At 30.8% G+C, this 17,492-nt stretch overlaps 1 protein-coding gene across 20 annotated transcripts in view; it reads left to right on the top strand.

Annotated features, from left to right (window-relative positions):
* The first annotated feature begins 11,257 nt into the window (after nucleotides 1-11,257).
* Nucleotides 11,258-17,492, top strand: part of plekha5 (pleckstrin homology domain containing, family A member 5) — a 198,530-nt gene continuing 192,295 nt past the window's right edge. For 19 of the 20 annotated variants that reach the window (XM_073946521.1, XM_009300011.5, XM_073946512.1 and 16 more), the window contains exons 1-3: nucleotides 11,267-11,369; nucleotides 11,481-11,557; nucleotides 12,029-12,086. In XM_073946521.1, the coding sequence (XP_073802622.1) occupies nucleotides 11,278-11,369; nucleotides 11,481-11,557; nucleotides 12,029-12,086 (227 nt within the window). In that variant the 5' untranslated portion in view covers nucleotides 11,267-11,277. Of the gene's footprint in view, nucleotides 11,370-11,480; nucleotides 11,558-12,028; nucleotides 12,087-17,492 lie in introns of all 20 variants that reach the window. The other variant, NM_001327786.1, reaches the window with a different exon arrangement.

Below are 17,492 nucleotides of genomic sequence, written 5' to 3'. Positions count from 1 at the left end.
TTGTGTTTGGTCAGATGGCTGTACTCTGATTGGCCAGTCTGGCCCAGTCTGTTGTGATTGGTCAGATGTTTCTGCTCTGATTGGTCAGTCTGACATTGATGTGAAGAGATGATGCCAACCATTGAGGACCTCAAGGCCAACACATACGAAGAGATGATGCCAACCATAGAGGACTTCTAGAGGTATCTTTAATCCTGAACCAGGCCTCAGTATCCTGAGCAGATGCTGTGGTGGTCATGGAGGAGTGGAGAGCATGAGACTGACTCCTGAAAGACTCCAGTGACAGATGAGTCTCCGCATTGATCCCGTGGGCCAGCTTGAACACCCAGCGGTGACCTACTCACACCTGCAGCTTCTCCATGATGGACGTCCAGTGTTCTCCAGTCTCCGGTTCCAAGACTGCAGCTCTGCACAAGAAGTTTTGCCAGAGGAGAAATGATCTGAGTCTGGTTTCTCTCAAGGTTTTTTCCTTCACTTTCGTCAATTGGTGAAGTTTGTTCCTTGCCACTGTCACCATTGGCTTGCTTGGTTTGGGACTTGTGGAGCTGCGCAGTGATGGATTTGCTCTTCAGTGCTTGGACTTCCAGCAGTGAAAATTAAACCACACTGAACTGAACTGAACTGAACTTCAACTCTTGATTGGTCAGTCGTTTGTCTGTTGTAATTGGTTAAATGTCTACACTCTGCTCTGATTGGTCAGCCTGGCCCAGTCTGTTGTGATTGTTCAGACGTTTCTGATCTGATTGGTCAGTTTGTTGTAGTTTGTTGTGATTGGTTAGAATACTATCCTCTGATTGGTCTGAATTTAACACTTTTATTCTCAAACTGTATCATCGGCATCTATTTTACTGTATCTACACAATTGCATGTTCAAAGAAAACCTTATTTGTGGGCAGCCAATGAAAACAATCTTACCAATATGCAAATTTATGACAACCTACACTGTTGTGTGCATGAAATAAGAATCGTTTATTCCTTTAACAAGACAATAACTCCATTTATGTTGGTCTTTTATACATTCAGACCTTTTCTATTCACAAACAGATAGACTAAACATTAATATCTTTAAAAAAATCATATTGGTTGCACTTTAAAATGAAGTGTGAGTTATTTGTTCCTCTAAAAGTTGACTGTCTCTCTGTCGGCTTGTTTATTTGTGTAGTTTGATTTGGTGGCTGTTATCGTCAGGTCTTCCCGCTGAGTTTGCTCTGACACACAAACCTCCAGCAGCTGTTTGATTTCACATGTTCATTAATTGCGTGTTGACGCCTGCGGTCTGGCCGCGCATGATAATGACTGCTCTGGGTTCAGCGTTATGCTTATGTAATTGTGTGATGTTTACTGAAGACCGTCCTGTCAGATCTGCTCATCTTCAGCAACTCCTTACATACTCGCGTTCTATTGTCAGCAAATGTGTGTGTGTTTGTTTGTGTTGTGTCTGTTTGTGTGTGTTTGTGTATGTATGTGATATACTAGTATTCAGTTCAAAGTGCAATTTAAAGACTTGGTTATTTTGGTTAATTAGGCAAGTTAAGGGGTGATGCGGTTGCTCAGTGGGTAGTGCTCTTACCTCACAACATGATGTTCGCTAGTTCGAGCCTCGGCTGGGTCAGTTGGCATTTCTGTGTGGAGTTTGCATGTTCTCCCCTGTGCCACTGTGATACCCTAATTTATAAATAGATTTAAACAAAAAAATATAGATTTAAAATGTTTGCTTAAATACTTTTTTTTGTAAAAAAAAAAAAAACAACAACCTTAAAACATCAAAAAAGTTGTATATTTTTTCAGTAGATTTTTTTCATGCTGTTAATTTATGAACTGAACTGACTTTATTGAGGTAATAACAGTATTGATAACAATAATTATATTTAGTTTACTTTATTATCTATCTATATCAAACTAATATTAATATACAATATTTTTAAACAATATAAGATTAATTATATTTTTATTTAAGACTTCAGTGTTTATTTATATAATATACGGATATTATCATTGTATTATTTTTGCAACTAATTTATGTATATATTGATTTAAAATTTTCTGTGATATTTTTATTAGATTTATTTTATTTATATTTACATAAATGTAAAAAAGCCAAAAACAACAACAACAAAAAAGTTTTATATTTTTGTCAGTAGATTTTTAATTGTGTTAAATATGAGCTGAATTGACTTTATTAGAATAATTCAGCTTTATAGATGTAATTTATTTATAATTTATTCATGCAGTTCATGTTTATCATCAATTGTATGCAATTAATAATAGAATTAATTATATTAATTTTTACTTAATGTTTTATCTATATATTAAACCAATGTTAATATGCAGTACGTTTAAATAATATGAAATAATAAAATTGTTTTATATAATACTTCAGTGTTTTATTTATACATTTTTTTTATCCATCCATATGGGATATGGTCTATAAAGTTCTTTCTATAAATTTATTTGTTGTCTTGTGTTATTTCTGCAACTAATTTATATATATATATATATATATATATATATATATATATATATATATATATATATATATATATATATGTTATATTTTATATATATATATATATATATATATATATATATATATATATATATATATATATATATATATATATATATATTATATTATATATATTTTATATATATATTTGAGTTTTTTCCCTAAGTTTATTATTTTATTTTATTTTATTTATTTTAATTTATCTAATCCTAAAAACATCATCAACAACAAAAAAGTTTAATGTTTTTATCAGCAGATTTTTCATGGTGTTGAAACATGAGGTGAATTGGGTTTCAGCAAATATAGCCTGGTTTATTCATAGGATAAATCCAGCCCCCTGAACCCCATCTGCATGATGACCTCCTGACCCCTGTGACCCTCTGACCTCGTGACCCCTGGGCTTTTCCACCAATCAGCAGTAGAGAGGCGTTCAGAAAAAGCAAACCGTGTAGATCTGGAAGTACAGCATGAGCTGAAGATGATCTGCAGACTGATGGACAGACGTTATGAAGCCGCAGGAACATTTCGGTCAGAGTAGGTCAATTTCAGCTGTTCTTCTGGCTCTTATTCTGCTCATGGTTCACTGTGTTCCTGCAGCCGTCCTGACAGAGTGATGAAGCACCGCTGAGAATCTTTTACGCTTAACCCAGACCTGAAAAATGGATAATTCTAAACATCATCTTATGCAGTACATTTCTATGCATCATCTTTTTTATTAAAGTAATGTGTTTTAAAACCCAATTTATTTTATTTATTATTTTCCTTTGGATCAGTTTATGATTTAGTCGCTGTTGCCACAGTGGTTTTGTTTTATTTAATAAAATTTCTTTTTATTTTGCTTCATTTTTTTTTCTTTCTTTTTTTTCTTTCTTTTGTTTTCTTTTCTTTTGGTTTCACTTCCCGTTAGGTTAGTCTTTTATTTATTAGGTTTTTTTACAGTGTTTATTTTATTTTTTTTTTTTATTATTTAATTTTATTTTATTGTATTTTATTTTATTTTTATTTAATTTATTTTGCTTTATTTTATTTTTATTTGTTTTGTTTTATTTTAATTTATTTTGTTTTTTTATTTTAAAGTTTTATTTTATTTAGCTTTATTTTAATATATTTTATTTTAATATGTTTTAATTTGTTTTATTTTATTTTGGCTTTATTTTATAATTTTGTTTATTTAATTTGTTTTATTTTATTTAGCTATTTTATTTTATGTTGCTTTATTTTATTTTGTTTTATTTTATTTTAATTTATTTTATTTTATTTTATTTTATACAGGTGGATGCATGAACCAAGTTGCTACATCTCTTCATTTAACCATTCACCCATCCATCCATTCAAATAATATATTCACTTTATTAGTCTAATTATTATAATTAATAATTATTTTTATAATATTTTAAAAATAACATAATTACTTTTATTTTACTTAATTGTTTCACTTTATTATAAATACTTTTTTATTAATTTTACTTTATTTATATATTAAATTTATTTTATTTATTTATTTATTTTTATTTATTATCTATACATATTAAACCAATATATTATTTATATAATTAATTTTTCACTTACTCCCAGCGCCGTTAATATCGAAGTTTATATTTAGCCCTACCATGTTGATGTTTTGTAACATCTCATTTTTATGACAAAGGTCGTTAGCCCAATGCTCAACCCCCATCTTGGAGGACTAGCACATACACACATACACTATGGACAATTTCGCTTATTCAATTCACCTATAGTGCATATGTTTGGGGACACGGGGAGAACATGCAAACTCCACACAGAAATGCCAACTGGCCCTATCCAGGACTCGAACCAGCGACCTTCTTGCTGTGAGGCAACAGTGCTAACTAGTGAGCCACCATGCATGCTGCCCCTATTTCTTCATTGAATTTACAAGTCATTGCAAAACCTTACATAAGCTAAATCCTCTTCCATTTATTTTATATGTATTTTACATTATTAAACTCTGCGCTGATGCAAAATCAATGTCTCTTTTTATTTTCTTCTGCTAAAACAGCCCTAAAATGTGACCTAAAGTGACCGAAAGACTCCAAGAAAACAATTGTTGACGGGCTGAGAGCAAATATATAAGGTGAGCAAACACTAATTAACATTAATAAAATAAAGCAGAATAACATTTAAACAGGCTGATGGAGGTCAACAGTACCCTTGTTTGTTTGTTTGCCGTCCTCAAGTTTGTTTGTAAATGCTTGACGCAAATGGTGTGTAAGTTTGTCAGATGCAAACGGCTTTGAATATTTTATAAATGGTCGCAAAGAATCCTACCCACAAGCAATAAGACAGAATAAATCAGAGTTTAAAACACTTCACTGCAATGATGTGAGACTTTTGACTGCTTCTTAGCACTTTCAGCTATCAATAACTATTCCACAAAGTTCCAGACCACTAGTACGAGTTTTCATCATTTTCTACATGATTTTTTTCAGTTGTGAATGAATTATATATCAGATGCTCATATCTATGCATGTTTTATTTATTAAGGATTTAATTCAGTCTAGACGTACGTTTGAGAAATATAAGAGGCGTGTGATAATTGGAATGCAACTAACTTCTGAATCCACTGGTTTGAGGTAAAAGGGATCGAAAAATGATGATATTTAAAACAAAACGTGTCGTTTTTCTGTGTTTGACGACAAACGGAGGATGATGAGCCTGAAGATTCTTGGGTTTTTATGATATGCAGGTGTATTTTAGTTTAAGTCTGTGGTTTTTGTAATAAAATTATTGTATAGCTTTTATAATTTTATTTGAAATTGAAAATCTGCAGGATCTTTACATATATTTTTTATTATTATTATGGTTTTCTGTCATTATGTTATTATAATATAATACTATTATGAATTTTTTATTTTAATTAATTCATGTTTATAATCATTAATTTCATGCAATAATAATTAATTTTATTTTTTATATTTTAATTTTAGATATTAATTTGAATTTTAATAATTGTTTTAATAAAATTATTTTTTTATTATTTATTTTAGATTAGTTATTTTCTATCTATAGTTTAAATATATACTACTATATAATACAACTTTTTCTATTGTTGTTTTTATTTTATTTTTATTTTATACTTTGCTTTTTGTAGATATTACAGTATTATAGATATTACAACATATGTCTGTTAATAATCTATAAGTGACTGAAAAAAACTGATAATATTTTCTATTAGTATCTTTAAGTGTTAAATGCAAAGTCAATATTATTTCACTCTTTATTAATAGTTTCACTTTTAATTCAGCATTTCTTTTTAATTAATATTGAACCTTATACAGATTTCTGATTGGAAATTGTTTATTTATTCTCATATTGTTCATTTTATTATGTTAGATTTACAAATATACATTATTCATTTATAAATAATCTGCTATTATTATTATTATTATTATTATTATTATTATTAGTTAGTATAATTACAAATATACATATTTTTCTGGAAATTATCTGTTTATTCTAATATTGTTTTTTATTATTTAAGTTTTACTGTATTACTATACTTTATCAATTTTTAAATAATCTGCAAGTGTTATTATTGTTATTATTATTATTATTGTTGTTGCTATTATTATTAGTATAATAAAATAATAATAATAATGATAATAATTATTATTGTTATTATTATTAATATTATTATTATCATCATTAATTAGTACAATTATAAATATACATATTTTATTTCTGGAAATTCTTTGTTTATTCTCATATTGTATTTTTATTATTTTAGATTTATAACTATACGTTATTTGTGAATAAATAATCTGTAAGTGTCAAATAAAAATAATAATATTAGTAATAATACTAATAATAATTTTTATTATTATTGTTATTATTATTAGTAGTAGTAGTAGTAGTAGTAGTATAATAAGTATTATCTATTAGTATAATTATAAATATATTTTTTTATTCATCTCTAATGATGGTCTATAATTTTTTTTCTCTTTCATGTTTTTTTTTTTTGCCTTATAGTGTGTTTATTACAGAATTTATTATTTTTTTCACTTGTTGTTTTCCCTGATCTTACTTTAGTTTTAAATACTTGTTTTAATGTAATTTCTACAGACAAATGAATGAAGCAGATTTCCTCTTGTCTCGCAAGAAAATACAATTTCACTCTTTCCAAATGTTACTTGCCATTTATTTGTAATTAACAGTGACATTTACCAGCATTTTAAACCAGAAAACCATTTCTTCCACAACATTTTTCAGTCTAACATTAAAAACACCACTTATAACCAAAGAAAAAAACATTTATAATATCAGGCAAGACTTTAACATTTCAAAACACAGTAATAGAGATGACAAATCAACAGTTTAAATTGTTCAGAGAAGCACATTCACTGTAGTAAAAGCCTCATTTCTCCTGTAAAACAGACTGAATAAACGCATCACAGATTTCACAGATCTGTGTATTTAAAAAGCTCGACTTCAGACTTCAGATCACACACAAAACAATATATAAACAGCCATCAGTTTCAGTGCTGTTTTCTCTGATAAATGTGATGTGACGCGATCGCAGCGGAAACACCATCGGGGGTCCAGAATCCCACACTAAACAAATGAGTTTTTACAGGGAAAGACGGATTCGTCTGCAAAACACTCATCAGCTTTAGTCAATGGGTTGTGAAGAGTCAACACGACGGCTCATTATAGTGAGCCAACGCATTCAGACTGATGTAAAACACCCCAAACCAGAAACGTGATTCAGATAAAACAATGTGAATCTGAAAAAAAAGTGAATCTGAGAGAATAAAAAGATTTAATAGACATGAATCTAGAAAATAAAAACACACTATGGAGATGAATCTGAAAAAAGCTATTTATTATCAATCAATAAATAAATCTATAACAGTTATTGTAATTTTTTCACAATCATATTACAAAAGGAACGCTTTATGGACATGAAAAAACTGTGAATAAATGTATAAAGTTATTTATTATTCATTCACTTTCCTTCGGCTTAGTCTTTATTTCAGAGGTCACCACAGCGGAGTAAACCACCAACTTATCCAGCATATGTTTTACACAGAGTATGTCCTTCCAGCCTCAACCCAGTACTGGGAAACACCCACACACTCTCATATTCACACACACGTACTACAAACTATTTATTTTATTCAATTCACCTATGGCGCATGTGTTTGGGGAAACCAGAGCTCCCGAAGGAAACTCACGCCAACATGGGGAGAATACACAGAAATGCCAACTGGCCAAGCTGAGACTCGAACCAGAAACCTTCTTACTGTCAGACGACAGTGCTAAACACTGAGCCAGCGTGTTGGCGTAGTTATTCATTTACAAATAAATAAAAATAAATAAATTGAAACTATAAGTAATTGCATAGAAATGCCTTGGTTTTTTTTTACATAATAAAATATTCTTTTTGCAATAATAAACAAAAGGAATTCTTATTGACATGAAAAACTGAATAAATAAACTAATAAATAATAAAAATGAATGAATTAATAAATACATTTATTAGCAAAAAATAAGTAAATCTATAGCAATTAAAATTTTTAGCAAAACTATTACAAAAGGAAGACTATGGACATGAAATACTGAATGAATGGATAAATGAATAAATAAGGGAATGAATAAACGAACAAACAAACAAATAAATAAAATTATTTCTTAACAATAAATAAATCTATAGAAGAAACTGCATTAAAAAGGTTTTTTTTCGCATAATAATTAATTTTTTTCGCAAAAATATTTTAAAAGGAACGCTTTATGGACATGAAAAACTGAATAAATAAATAAATAAACATGTAAATAAAAGTAATTCATTAACAATAAATAGGAAAAAATAAATAAATTGAAACTATAAGTATAGAAATGTCTTGGTTGTTTCACATAAAAACTTAATATTTTGCAATAATACTTGCATAATAAAGTTTAAGAAATGCTTTATGGACACGAAAAACTGAATGAAAGAAATAATGAATGAATACATAATTATATAAATGAATGATTAACAAAAAATAAATAAAATAAAGTGATTCATTAATAAGAATTAATAATTAAAAGTTATTTATTTACAATAAACAAAAAAATCTCTAGAAACAAATATTTAAAACCATGCATAGAAATGCCTTGGTTTTCCCCCCACATAAATTTGATTATATTTTTGCAATAATATTTTTAAAAGACAATTCATGGACACAAAAAACTGTGAATTAATGAATAAATTATATAAAGAATGAATGTATAAGTAAAACTAAATAAATTAATACATTTTTATTACCAAAAAATAAATCTACAGAAATATGTGAATAAATGAATGGATGAATTAATTAAGAAAAAAATACTTATTAAATGGATTAATAAATTAACTGAAACTATAAGTAACTGCAATGACATGCCTTGATATATATATATATAATATATTATAATTTTAACAATAATATGTGTACAGTGCTGACCAAATAAACTCACCTCTATATTATTTAAACTGCTGAAATGGTAAAGTAATAACAGAGGAGCGTGCAGCAGACGTCTCAGCAGTGTTAATCTGCTTTAAGCCACTCTGGTCAGACTGGATTACTAATTGGGTGGATTTATGGCTGATTTGGAGACGAGGACACCAATCAAGAGCCTGAAGCGTCTCAGACAAACATTTAAGACCTTTTTTCTGGGTTCAGGTCCTGGTCAGAGGCAGCAAGACCTGAAGGAAACACTTTAAAAGGTAAGAAGTGCTTTAGTATGAAATGTAAAATCTGCAGTTAATATTGTGTATGGTTAATGGAATAAGATCCTGAATGTGTTTTCGTGCTTAGTTATTACTTTATTTGTTTTTAAATGTGTTATATAAAGCCATTGTATGAAGACCGAATCAAAATGTTGCTATAATGCACAGTTGAAGTCTAATTTGTTAGCCTACCTTTAATTTTTTTTTTCTTTTTTAAATATTTCCCAAATGATGTTTTACAGATTCAGGAAATTTTCACAGTATGTCTGATAATATTTTTTGTTCTAGAGAAAGTCTTATTTGTTTTATTTCGGTTAGAATAAAAGCAGTTTTTAATTTTTGAAAAGCGATTTTAAGGTCAAAATTATTAACCCCTTTTAAGCTATATTTTTTATCTATAATCTACAGAACAAACCATCGTTATACAATAACTTGCCTAATTACCCTAACCTGCCTAGTTAACCTAATTAACCTAGTTAAGCCTTTAAATGTCACTTTAAGCTGTATTGAAGTGTCTTGAAAAATATCTAGTCAAATATTATTTACTGTCATCATGACAATGATCAAATAAATCAGTTATTAGAAATGAGCTATTAAAAATATTATGTTTAGAAATGTGTTAAAAATAGCTATATATATATATATATATATATATATATATATATATATATATATATATATATATATATATATATATATATATATATATATATATATATATATACATACATACAGTTAAAGTCAGAATAATTAGCCCTCCTGAATTATTCAATCCCCTGTTTATTTTTTTTTTCCCGTTTTTTGTTTAATGGACAGATTTTTTAACACATTTCCAAACATAACAGTTTTAATAACTCATCTCTAATAACTGATTTATTTTATCTTTGTCATGATGACAGTAAATAATATTAGACTAGATATTTTTCAAGACACTTCTATACAGCTTAAAGTAACATTTAAAGGCTTAACTAGGGTAACTAGGCAGGTTAGGGTAATTAGGCAAGTTATAGTATAATGATGGTTTGTTCTGTAGATTATCGAGAGAAATAATTTGCTTAAAGAGGTTAATAATTATGACATTAAAATGGTGTTTAAAAATTTAAAAACTGCTTTTATTCAAGTCGAAATCAAACAAATCAGACTTTCTCCAGAAGACAAAATATTATTAGACATGCTGTGAAAGTGTCCTGGATGATAAACATTATTCGGGAAATATTTAAAAAAAGAGAAAAAATTCAAAGGGGGGCAAATAATTCTGACTTCAACTGTATGTATATGTATGCATGTATATATCAGTAGACCCCTCACAAATCTCTTTTTTAAATTTATATTTTAAATAGGAAGCTCTACAATATTATATTTGTGCATATACATTAGGTTAGTCAGCACTGAAGCCAAATCTAGAGCTTATCTAACAAAATTACTTACGATAACCCTCCAAAAACCAGTAGAGCCAAATTTAAATGTTATAGAAAACATTAAATACAAATTTTAAAAAGAGAAATTTAGTTACATGCAATATTATACAATGCAATTTTATGCAAATGTAACAATACAATGCAATATTTTGCTTGAACTTAATTGTATTATCTTTCAATTTCTAAATATGTTTGGTGACTTAAAATATTATTTTAATAAATATGTGTGTAATAAATCTGTTTTGTTTAAATGCACCAAAATACATTGTCTGTATTCACTGAGAAATGGAGAAAAACATTTATTTACAAAACAAAGCAAGCATGTTTTTTTAGTTTATTTTTAGTACTGTGACATATGTACAAACTTAGCGCAAACAAGTCCACACATCTCATAACTATTTAGAACAAAATAAAAAAGAGAGCAACAGTATGCAATCAACGTATAAACAAATAAGCACGCGTGTCTGATGTATCGACAGCACAACTTCAATAACAAACATGCTAAAGTAAGCGTGTCGTTTGAATACGAATAAGCGAATCACGTCAGCGCGTGTCATTGGTCCGCCTGCGCCCTGGACACCGTTGCTAAGGAATCCCGTGTACGCGCGTGTGGGTCGGCGGCGCGCAGCTCTCAGTGCTCAGACATGGCGGCGGACCTGAACCCGGACTGGCTGTCTTGCCTGCCTTCCTCTTGGAGTTACGGCGTGACCCGGGACGGACGAGTGTTCTTTATCAAGTAAATATCTGCAGGAACTAAGACTCGGGGATCGGTTTGACTCGAAACCCTCTCATCGGTTGTTTTTTCCCCTCCACCTTCTCTCACCCCCTTTTTTCTCTCACCCAACAGTGAAGAAGCGAAGAGCACAACCTGGCTGCATCCAGTCACAGGAGAAGCCGTCATTACAGGACACAGAAAAACTCCAGGTGAGGCTTTATTTTGATTTATTTTACGAGCGGAGAAATGCAATCAATGCAGTTGCAGAAACCGCAGCTGTGGCTGAACGCGATGCGCGCAGTGTCAATGCGTTCGCGTTGCGTTTCGTGCGTTGCGTTGCATGCAGCACGATTTCTGACAACTTGCGTTCGGTTGCTTTGCGCGCCCACGATCGGTTTGATTGACAGCTGTCACTTGGTTGATCATCTGACCCCATGCACTGAATCATAAATCGTAAACTCCCTTATTAAAACGAGTCTCACATGCGTTATTATCAGCAGTGAATGATCCTCATTGACATGTTGATCTTGCAGATGCATCGCCAGCAATGCTCATATTTTGGGCACTGCAGATCAGAGATGTGCTGCCCAGTCACTCTAGAAAGATGCTGTTTGCATGCAAAAACTCATTGTCCTCGCCTCCTCTCAGCTTTTTAATTAATTAATTTATTTTTTCTTCAGATTTACCCACCGGATGGGAAGAAGGATACACGTTTGAAGGAGCCCGTTGCTTTATCAAGTGAGTTGGAGGTTCAGCTTATTGGCAGAAGGAGGATATTTCACTCTCGCCTGCTTGTTTGACAGCAGCAGTGATTTCAGATCGCCGCCCCCTCACACACACACACACACACACACACACACACATATATATATTCACTCATACACTCATGCCACAGCGTCTCCAGAAATGCTTCGGCTAGCACACTGAAGGTAGGGCTGGGCGATATGACAAAAATCATGATATAAATCACGATAATCGTCTCATATTCTGATAACGATATATATCATGATATAGTACAATTCAATCAATCAATCAATTAATTATTATATGGACCACATGTAAAGCACTATTTATTTATTACATTTTAAAGTATGCATTAATATACTCATTAAAATATGGTCATATTTCTCATGTTATTAATATTAGAACTTCAGGGCAAAGGTTTGATTAAGAATGCAGAAATATGAAAGAAATATTAATACTATTAGTGCTGGGTACAAATTAATCGCATCAGGAATGAAAGTTTGTTTTGGCATAGTTTAATTGCGTTTACTGTGTACATTTACTATTTATATGTAAATACACACATGCATGCATATATTTCAGATGTAAAATATATATGTATATGATACAAATTAGATATATAATTGAATATCTATGTAACAAAATAGTTTTGTATAGCGTTTCTATCACATATAAATAAAAATCATATATAATACACACACATATTATGTCAAAAACTTTTTTTGCACTAAATTAAATATTAACACTGTTCAGGGATGCGTTTCCCAAACAAAGACGTAACTTTCGGCTAACTATTATAGTATGATGCATCGTTTGGGAAGTGAACAATGTAGTGACGAATGTTTCCCAAAACCTGTAGTTTCTCTGTCGCAGATCCATCGTTTAAACAATGTTAGTTTAATGTAAAACACCCATAATGGTGCTCTAAACAGGGTGGTAACAACTTCTTTAGAGAAGAACCCCGTCAGTTCTTTGTGCAAATTATATTGTTTTACATGCACACGCATTTAATAAAAAATCCAATGTTAGTTTTGGTAAAAACATGCACTCATTTTCTATATTACCTGAAATATATGTAAACAGCACATATAGGTCCTGTGTTTCCTTTACAAATATTATTGAGAACATAATATAATAAAATATTGTTAAAAAAATACAAATGTTGTTAAATAAAATGCAAATGTGAACATTGTATTATCAAGTATTGCAACTTTCTCATGATCCTGTTATTTATGTTTATGTCGGCATCTCTGTAATCGCATATAATATAGATCATTAAAGAGATTTACAGTAAACAGTGTATTTAATGATTAGGCATGGGCCGGCATAAGTTTCTGACGGTATAACCTTCAATAAAAACATCACGTTTTCACGGTATTGTGATTACTGCTCTGAAATATATTCTTTTAAAATGTTTGGCTAAAAAGCAGCTACGTTTTCCGCTTTGAACACAATATATTTTAATTTGGGAAACATTTAAGATATTTTGTTACAGTAAATAATTCAAATGAATCATTGACTTCTGCTGTCTTCATTAGTTTCAAAAACACTGATTTCATTACAATTTAAACAGCATCTTTGAGGTAATGTTGTCCAATCAATCAATCAATCAATCAATCAATAAATAAATAAAAAATATTCTTGCCTATACCATGGGAGCGATATAACAGAAAATGTTGGTGCTTTTAAAACCTTGACATTTCCAAACCGCTTTAGACCTTGAAAACGGTTATCGTCCCATTTGTTGCGCCTATTTGTGATACTATGAGCATAATATGAATTAATAGACGTTTTATTTTGTCTATATGAGATATATATTGTCATATTGCACAGCCCTAACTGAAGCTATACACTAGTCTTTAGAGCATTTTCACTCCCCTGTTAAAAAAGAAAAAAGTAATTACCGTGAGGGTGACGGAGGGCTTGACAGGCTCGTGTGATTCAAACCTCTGTTGGCTGAAAACAGGCTCAACTTGTTGGTTTCCACTGAGTGAATCATATTAACCCTATTTTTCTCCACATTGCAGTCCTTTTTCGTGTTAAACTACCTGTTTCAGATGAATCTGTGTGGTTTTTTGTGTGCTAGCAGGTCTTGGTTTGTTTGATAAGCTTGTATTGAGGAGAGCTGATCAAAGTTTTTAGGCTCTGGTGTGCTTTTTTGAATTAGTGAATGAGGCTGATGATTTTTAGGAGTGTTTTCATCTGTGATTGGGTTGAGAATGAGCCAGTTTGCTTTTTGGGATGATGTTTTTGCGTTTTTGGGATGATTATTTGCGTAGATTGTCTGATTGTTTTTATCAGATTTTTTCTTGAGTGGCATAACAGATGCTGGGGTGCATGTTTTATGCTATTTTACTTTGGTCGATTTCCATTTTTGTGGTTTTGAAAGTGGTTGATGTATTAATTAACAGTCCTCTCCCTCTTGTGGCCTTTTTGGCAATATTGGTTGTGGTTGAGGAGTAAATGTTGTGTCTGTATTTTGTGTACATCTCATTGATGCTCATGACAATTCCATATGTACTGTAAGTGTGCTTTGTTGCATTGGCCTAATTCATTGACAGTCTATATTAAGGGTAAGTTTGACATTGTAAATGTTGCTTTATTTATTTATTTTAATCGCTGATGCATTGAAATGACCTTATATTATAAACGCAGTATTACCAACAAAATGTTTTTTTTGCACAAAAAGTTTGATTTATTGAGAAAATTCTGACTCTGAATGTGCATTTTTGCTTTAAAGAGCTTGCTTTATTTTCTTGATCATTGTTGGGTTTCAATGACATATCAATATTATTAGAGAAGAATCGTCCTGCAGATAATTTGCACATTTTCTTAGATTTATTGCATGGGTATTTCAATGGGCTGTTCTGTTTTCCTCATCATTCCTGGCTTCAAATGACATATCAGTATTAATAGAAGTACCATCCTGCAGATAATTTGCACAACACTTTTGATTTATTGTAAAAAACACACAAGAAAACAAAAATAAAAACAGGATCTGTATGTGCATTTTTGCTTTAAAGAAACTGTTTGCTTTAAATGTCCAAACAGGGTTATTAGAAAAGCATCATCATGCAATAATTTCCACAATACTTTTGGCTTTATTGTGAAAAACTTTGCATTTGAGTGTGTATTAATGCTTAAAAGAATTTGCTTTATTTTCCTCATCATTGACGCCTTTAAACATCCAAACAGGATTATTCGAGAAGCAAATTCATACAGTTTGTAGAGGAAGTTTGATTTATTGTGAAAAAAATCATCAACTTTTGCTTCAGAGAACTTGCTTTATTTTCTTGATCATTGGTGGCTTTCATGGACATATCAATGTTATTAGAGAAGAATCGTCCTGCAGATAATTTGCGCAATTGCTTTGATTTATTGCATGGATATTTTGATGGGCAGTTTTGTTTTCTTTATCATTGCTGACTTTAAATGACATATCAGTATTAATAGAAGTACCATCCTGCAGATAATTTGCACAAATAAAAAAACAAAAAACTAAATAAAAACAGGATCTGTATGTGCATTTTTGCTTTCAAGAGCTTGGTTACTTTCAACATCCAAACAGGATCATTAGTGAAGCATCATCAGGCAGTAATTTCCACAATACGTTTGATTATTATTGTTAAAAAAAAATCTGCAACTGAGTGCATTTTTGCTTAAAAGAACTTGCTTTATTTTCTCAACCAATGGCGTTTTTTAAATAACCCACCAATATTAGTAGAAAAGTATCATCCTACAGATAATTTGCACAATAGTTTAATATATATTATCAAACAACTGGATTTATTTGTGCATTTTTGCTTCAAATAACTTAATTTCCATCGTTGGTGGCCTTAAACGTCCAAACAGGATTACTGGAGAAACAATTTCATGCAATAGTTTGCAGAATAAGTTTGATTCATTGTGAAAAAAACATCATCTTTTGCTTCAAAGAACTTGGCTTATTTTCTTCATCATTGCTTGCTTTAAATGACAAATCAATGTTATTACCGAAGAATCATCCTGCAGATAATTTGCATGAGTATTTCAATGGGCTGTTCTGTTTTCTTCGTCATTGGTGGCTTTAAATGACATATCAGTGTTTGAGAAGTATCATCCTGCAGATAATTTGCACAATAAGTTTGATTTATTGTGACAAAAATCACCATCTTGAAGAACTTGCTTTATTTTCTTCATCATTGCTGGCTTTAAACGATCAATGTTATGACCGAAGAATCGTCCTGCAGATTATTTGCACAGTTTGACATATTGCATGAGTATTTCAATGGACAGTTTTGTTTTTTCATCATTGGTGACTTTAAATGACATATCAGTGTTAGAGAAGTATTACTGTGAAAAAATCACCATCTTAAAGAACTTGCTTTATTTTCTTCATCATTGCTGGCTTTAAATGATCAATGTAATGACCGAAGAATCGTCCTGCAGATTATTTGCACAATTAGTTTGATTTATTGCATGAGTATTTCAATGGGCTGTTCTGTTTTCTATATCATTGATGGCTTTAAACGACATATCAGTGTTAGAGAAGTATCATCCTGCAGATAATTTGCACATTAAGTTTGATTTATTGTGAAAAAAATCACCATCTTAAAGAACTTGCTTTATTTTCTTCATCATTGCTGGCTTTAAATGGTCAATGTAATGACCGAAGAATCGTCCTGCAGATTATTTGCACAATTGCTTTGATTTATTGCATGAGTATTTCAATGGGCTGTTCTGTTCTCTATATCATTGATGGTTGTTGTATCAGTGTTAGAGAAGTATCATCCTGCAGATAATTTGCACATTAAGTTTGATTTATTGTGAAAAAAATCACCATCTTGAAGAACTTGCTTTATTTTCTTCATCATTGTTGGCTTTAAATGGTCAATATTATGACCGAAGAATCATCCTGCAGATTATTTGCACAGTTAGTTTCATATATTGCAGTATTTCAATGGGCAGTTTTGTTTAAAATGAGATTGCAATTGACCACATGGCTGAAGTGAATAGATACAGTATATTGACTGATGTTTAGCAATCAGCAAACATTTTAACTCTTTTGTAATAAGAAAACTGCTTTTAATTTCAGTTGAATCATCTCCTACACTTTTCAAAGTGTGTATGTGCAATTTGTATGCATGATTTGTTCTTTGTAGTATTTGTTTCCAGCCCAGTCATTTTTGGCTTCAAGGCTGTTGGAGGCTGATTTAATGTCGGGTTACTCATGAGATGCATCTCATCACGTCGGGATTGACAACCCAACGCTTTCAGGACCTTTTCTCCTCCACTGAGGCATGTTGGATGCTGGATCACTGTCTGCTTAACTCACGCTTGGGACATGACAGCCCGTGAAAACCCTCCGCTGATCTAACCGCCATCTCCACGCCGGACAAATCCAAGGAGTGGCTCACGTGC

This window comes from Danio rerio, chromosome 4, assembly GCF_049306965.1.
Source record: "Danio rerio strain Tuebingen ecotype United States chromosome 4, GRCz12tu, whole genome shotgun sequence".
Lineage (NCBI taxonomy): Eukaryota > Metazoa > Chordata > Actinopteri > Cypriniformes > Danionidae > Danio > Danio rerio.
Note: the sequence above shows the minus strand (reverse complement) of the source record. Positions and strands in the feature narration are given on the sequence as shown.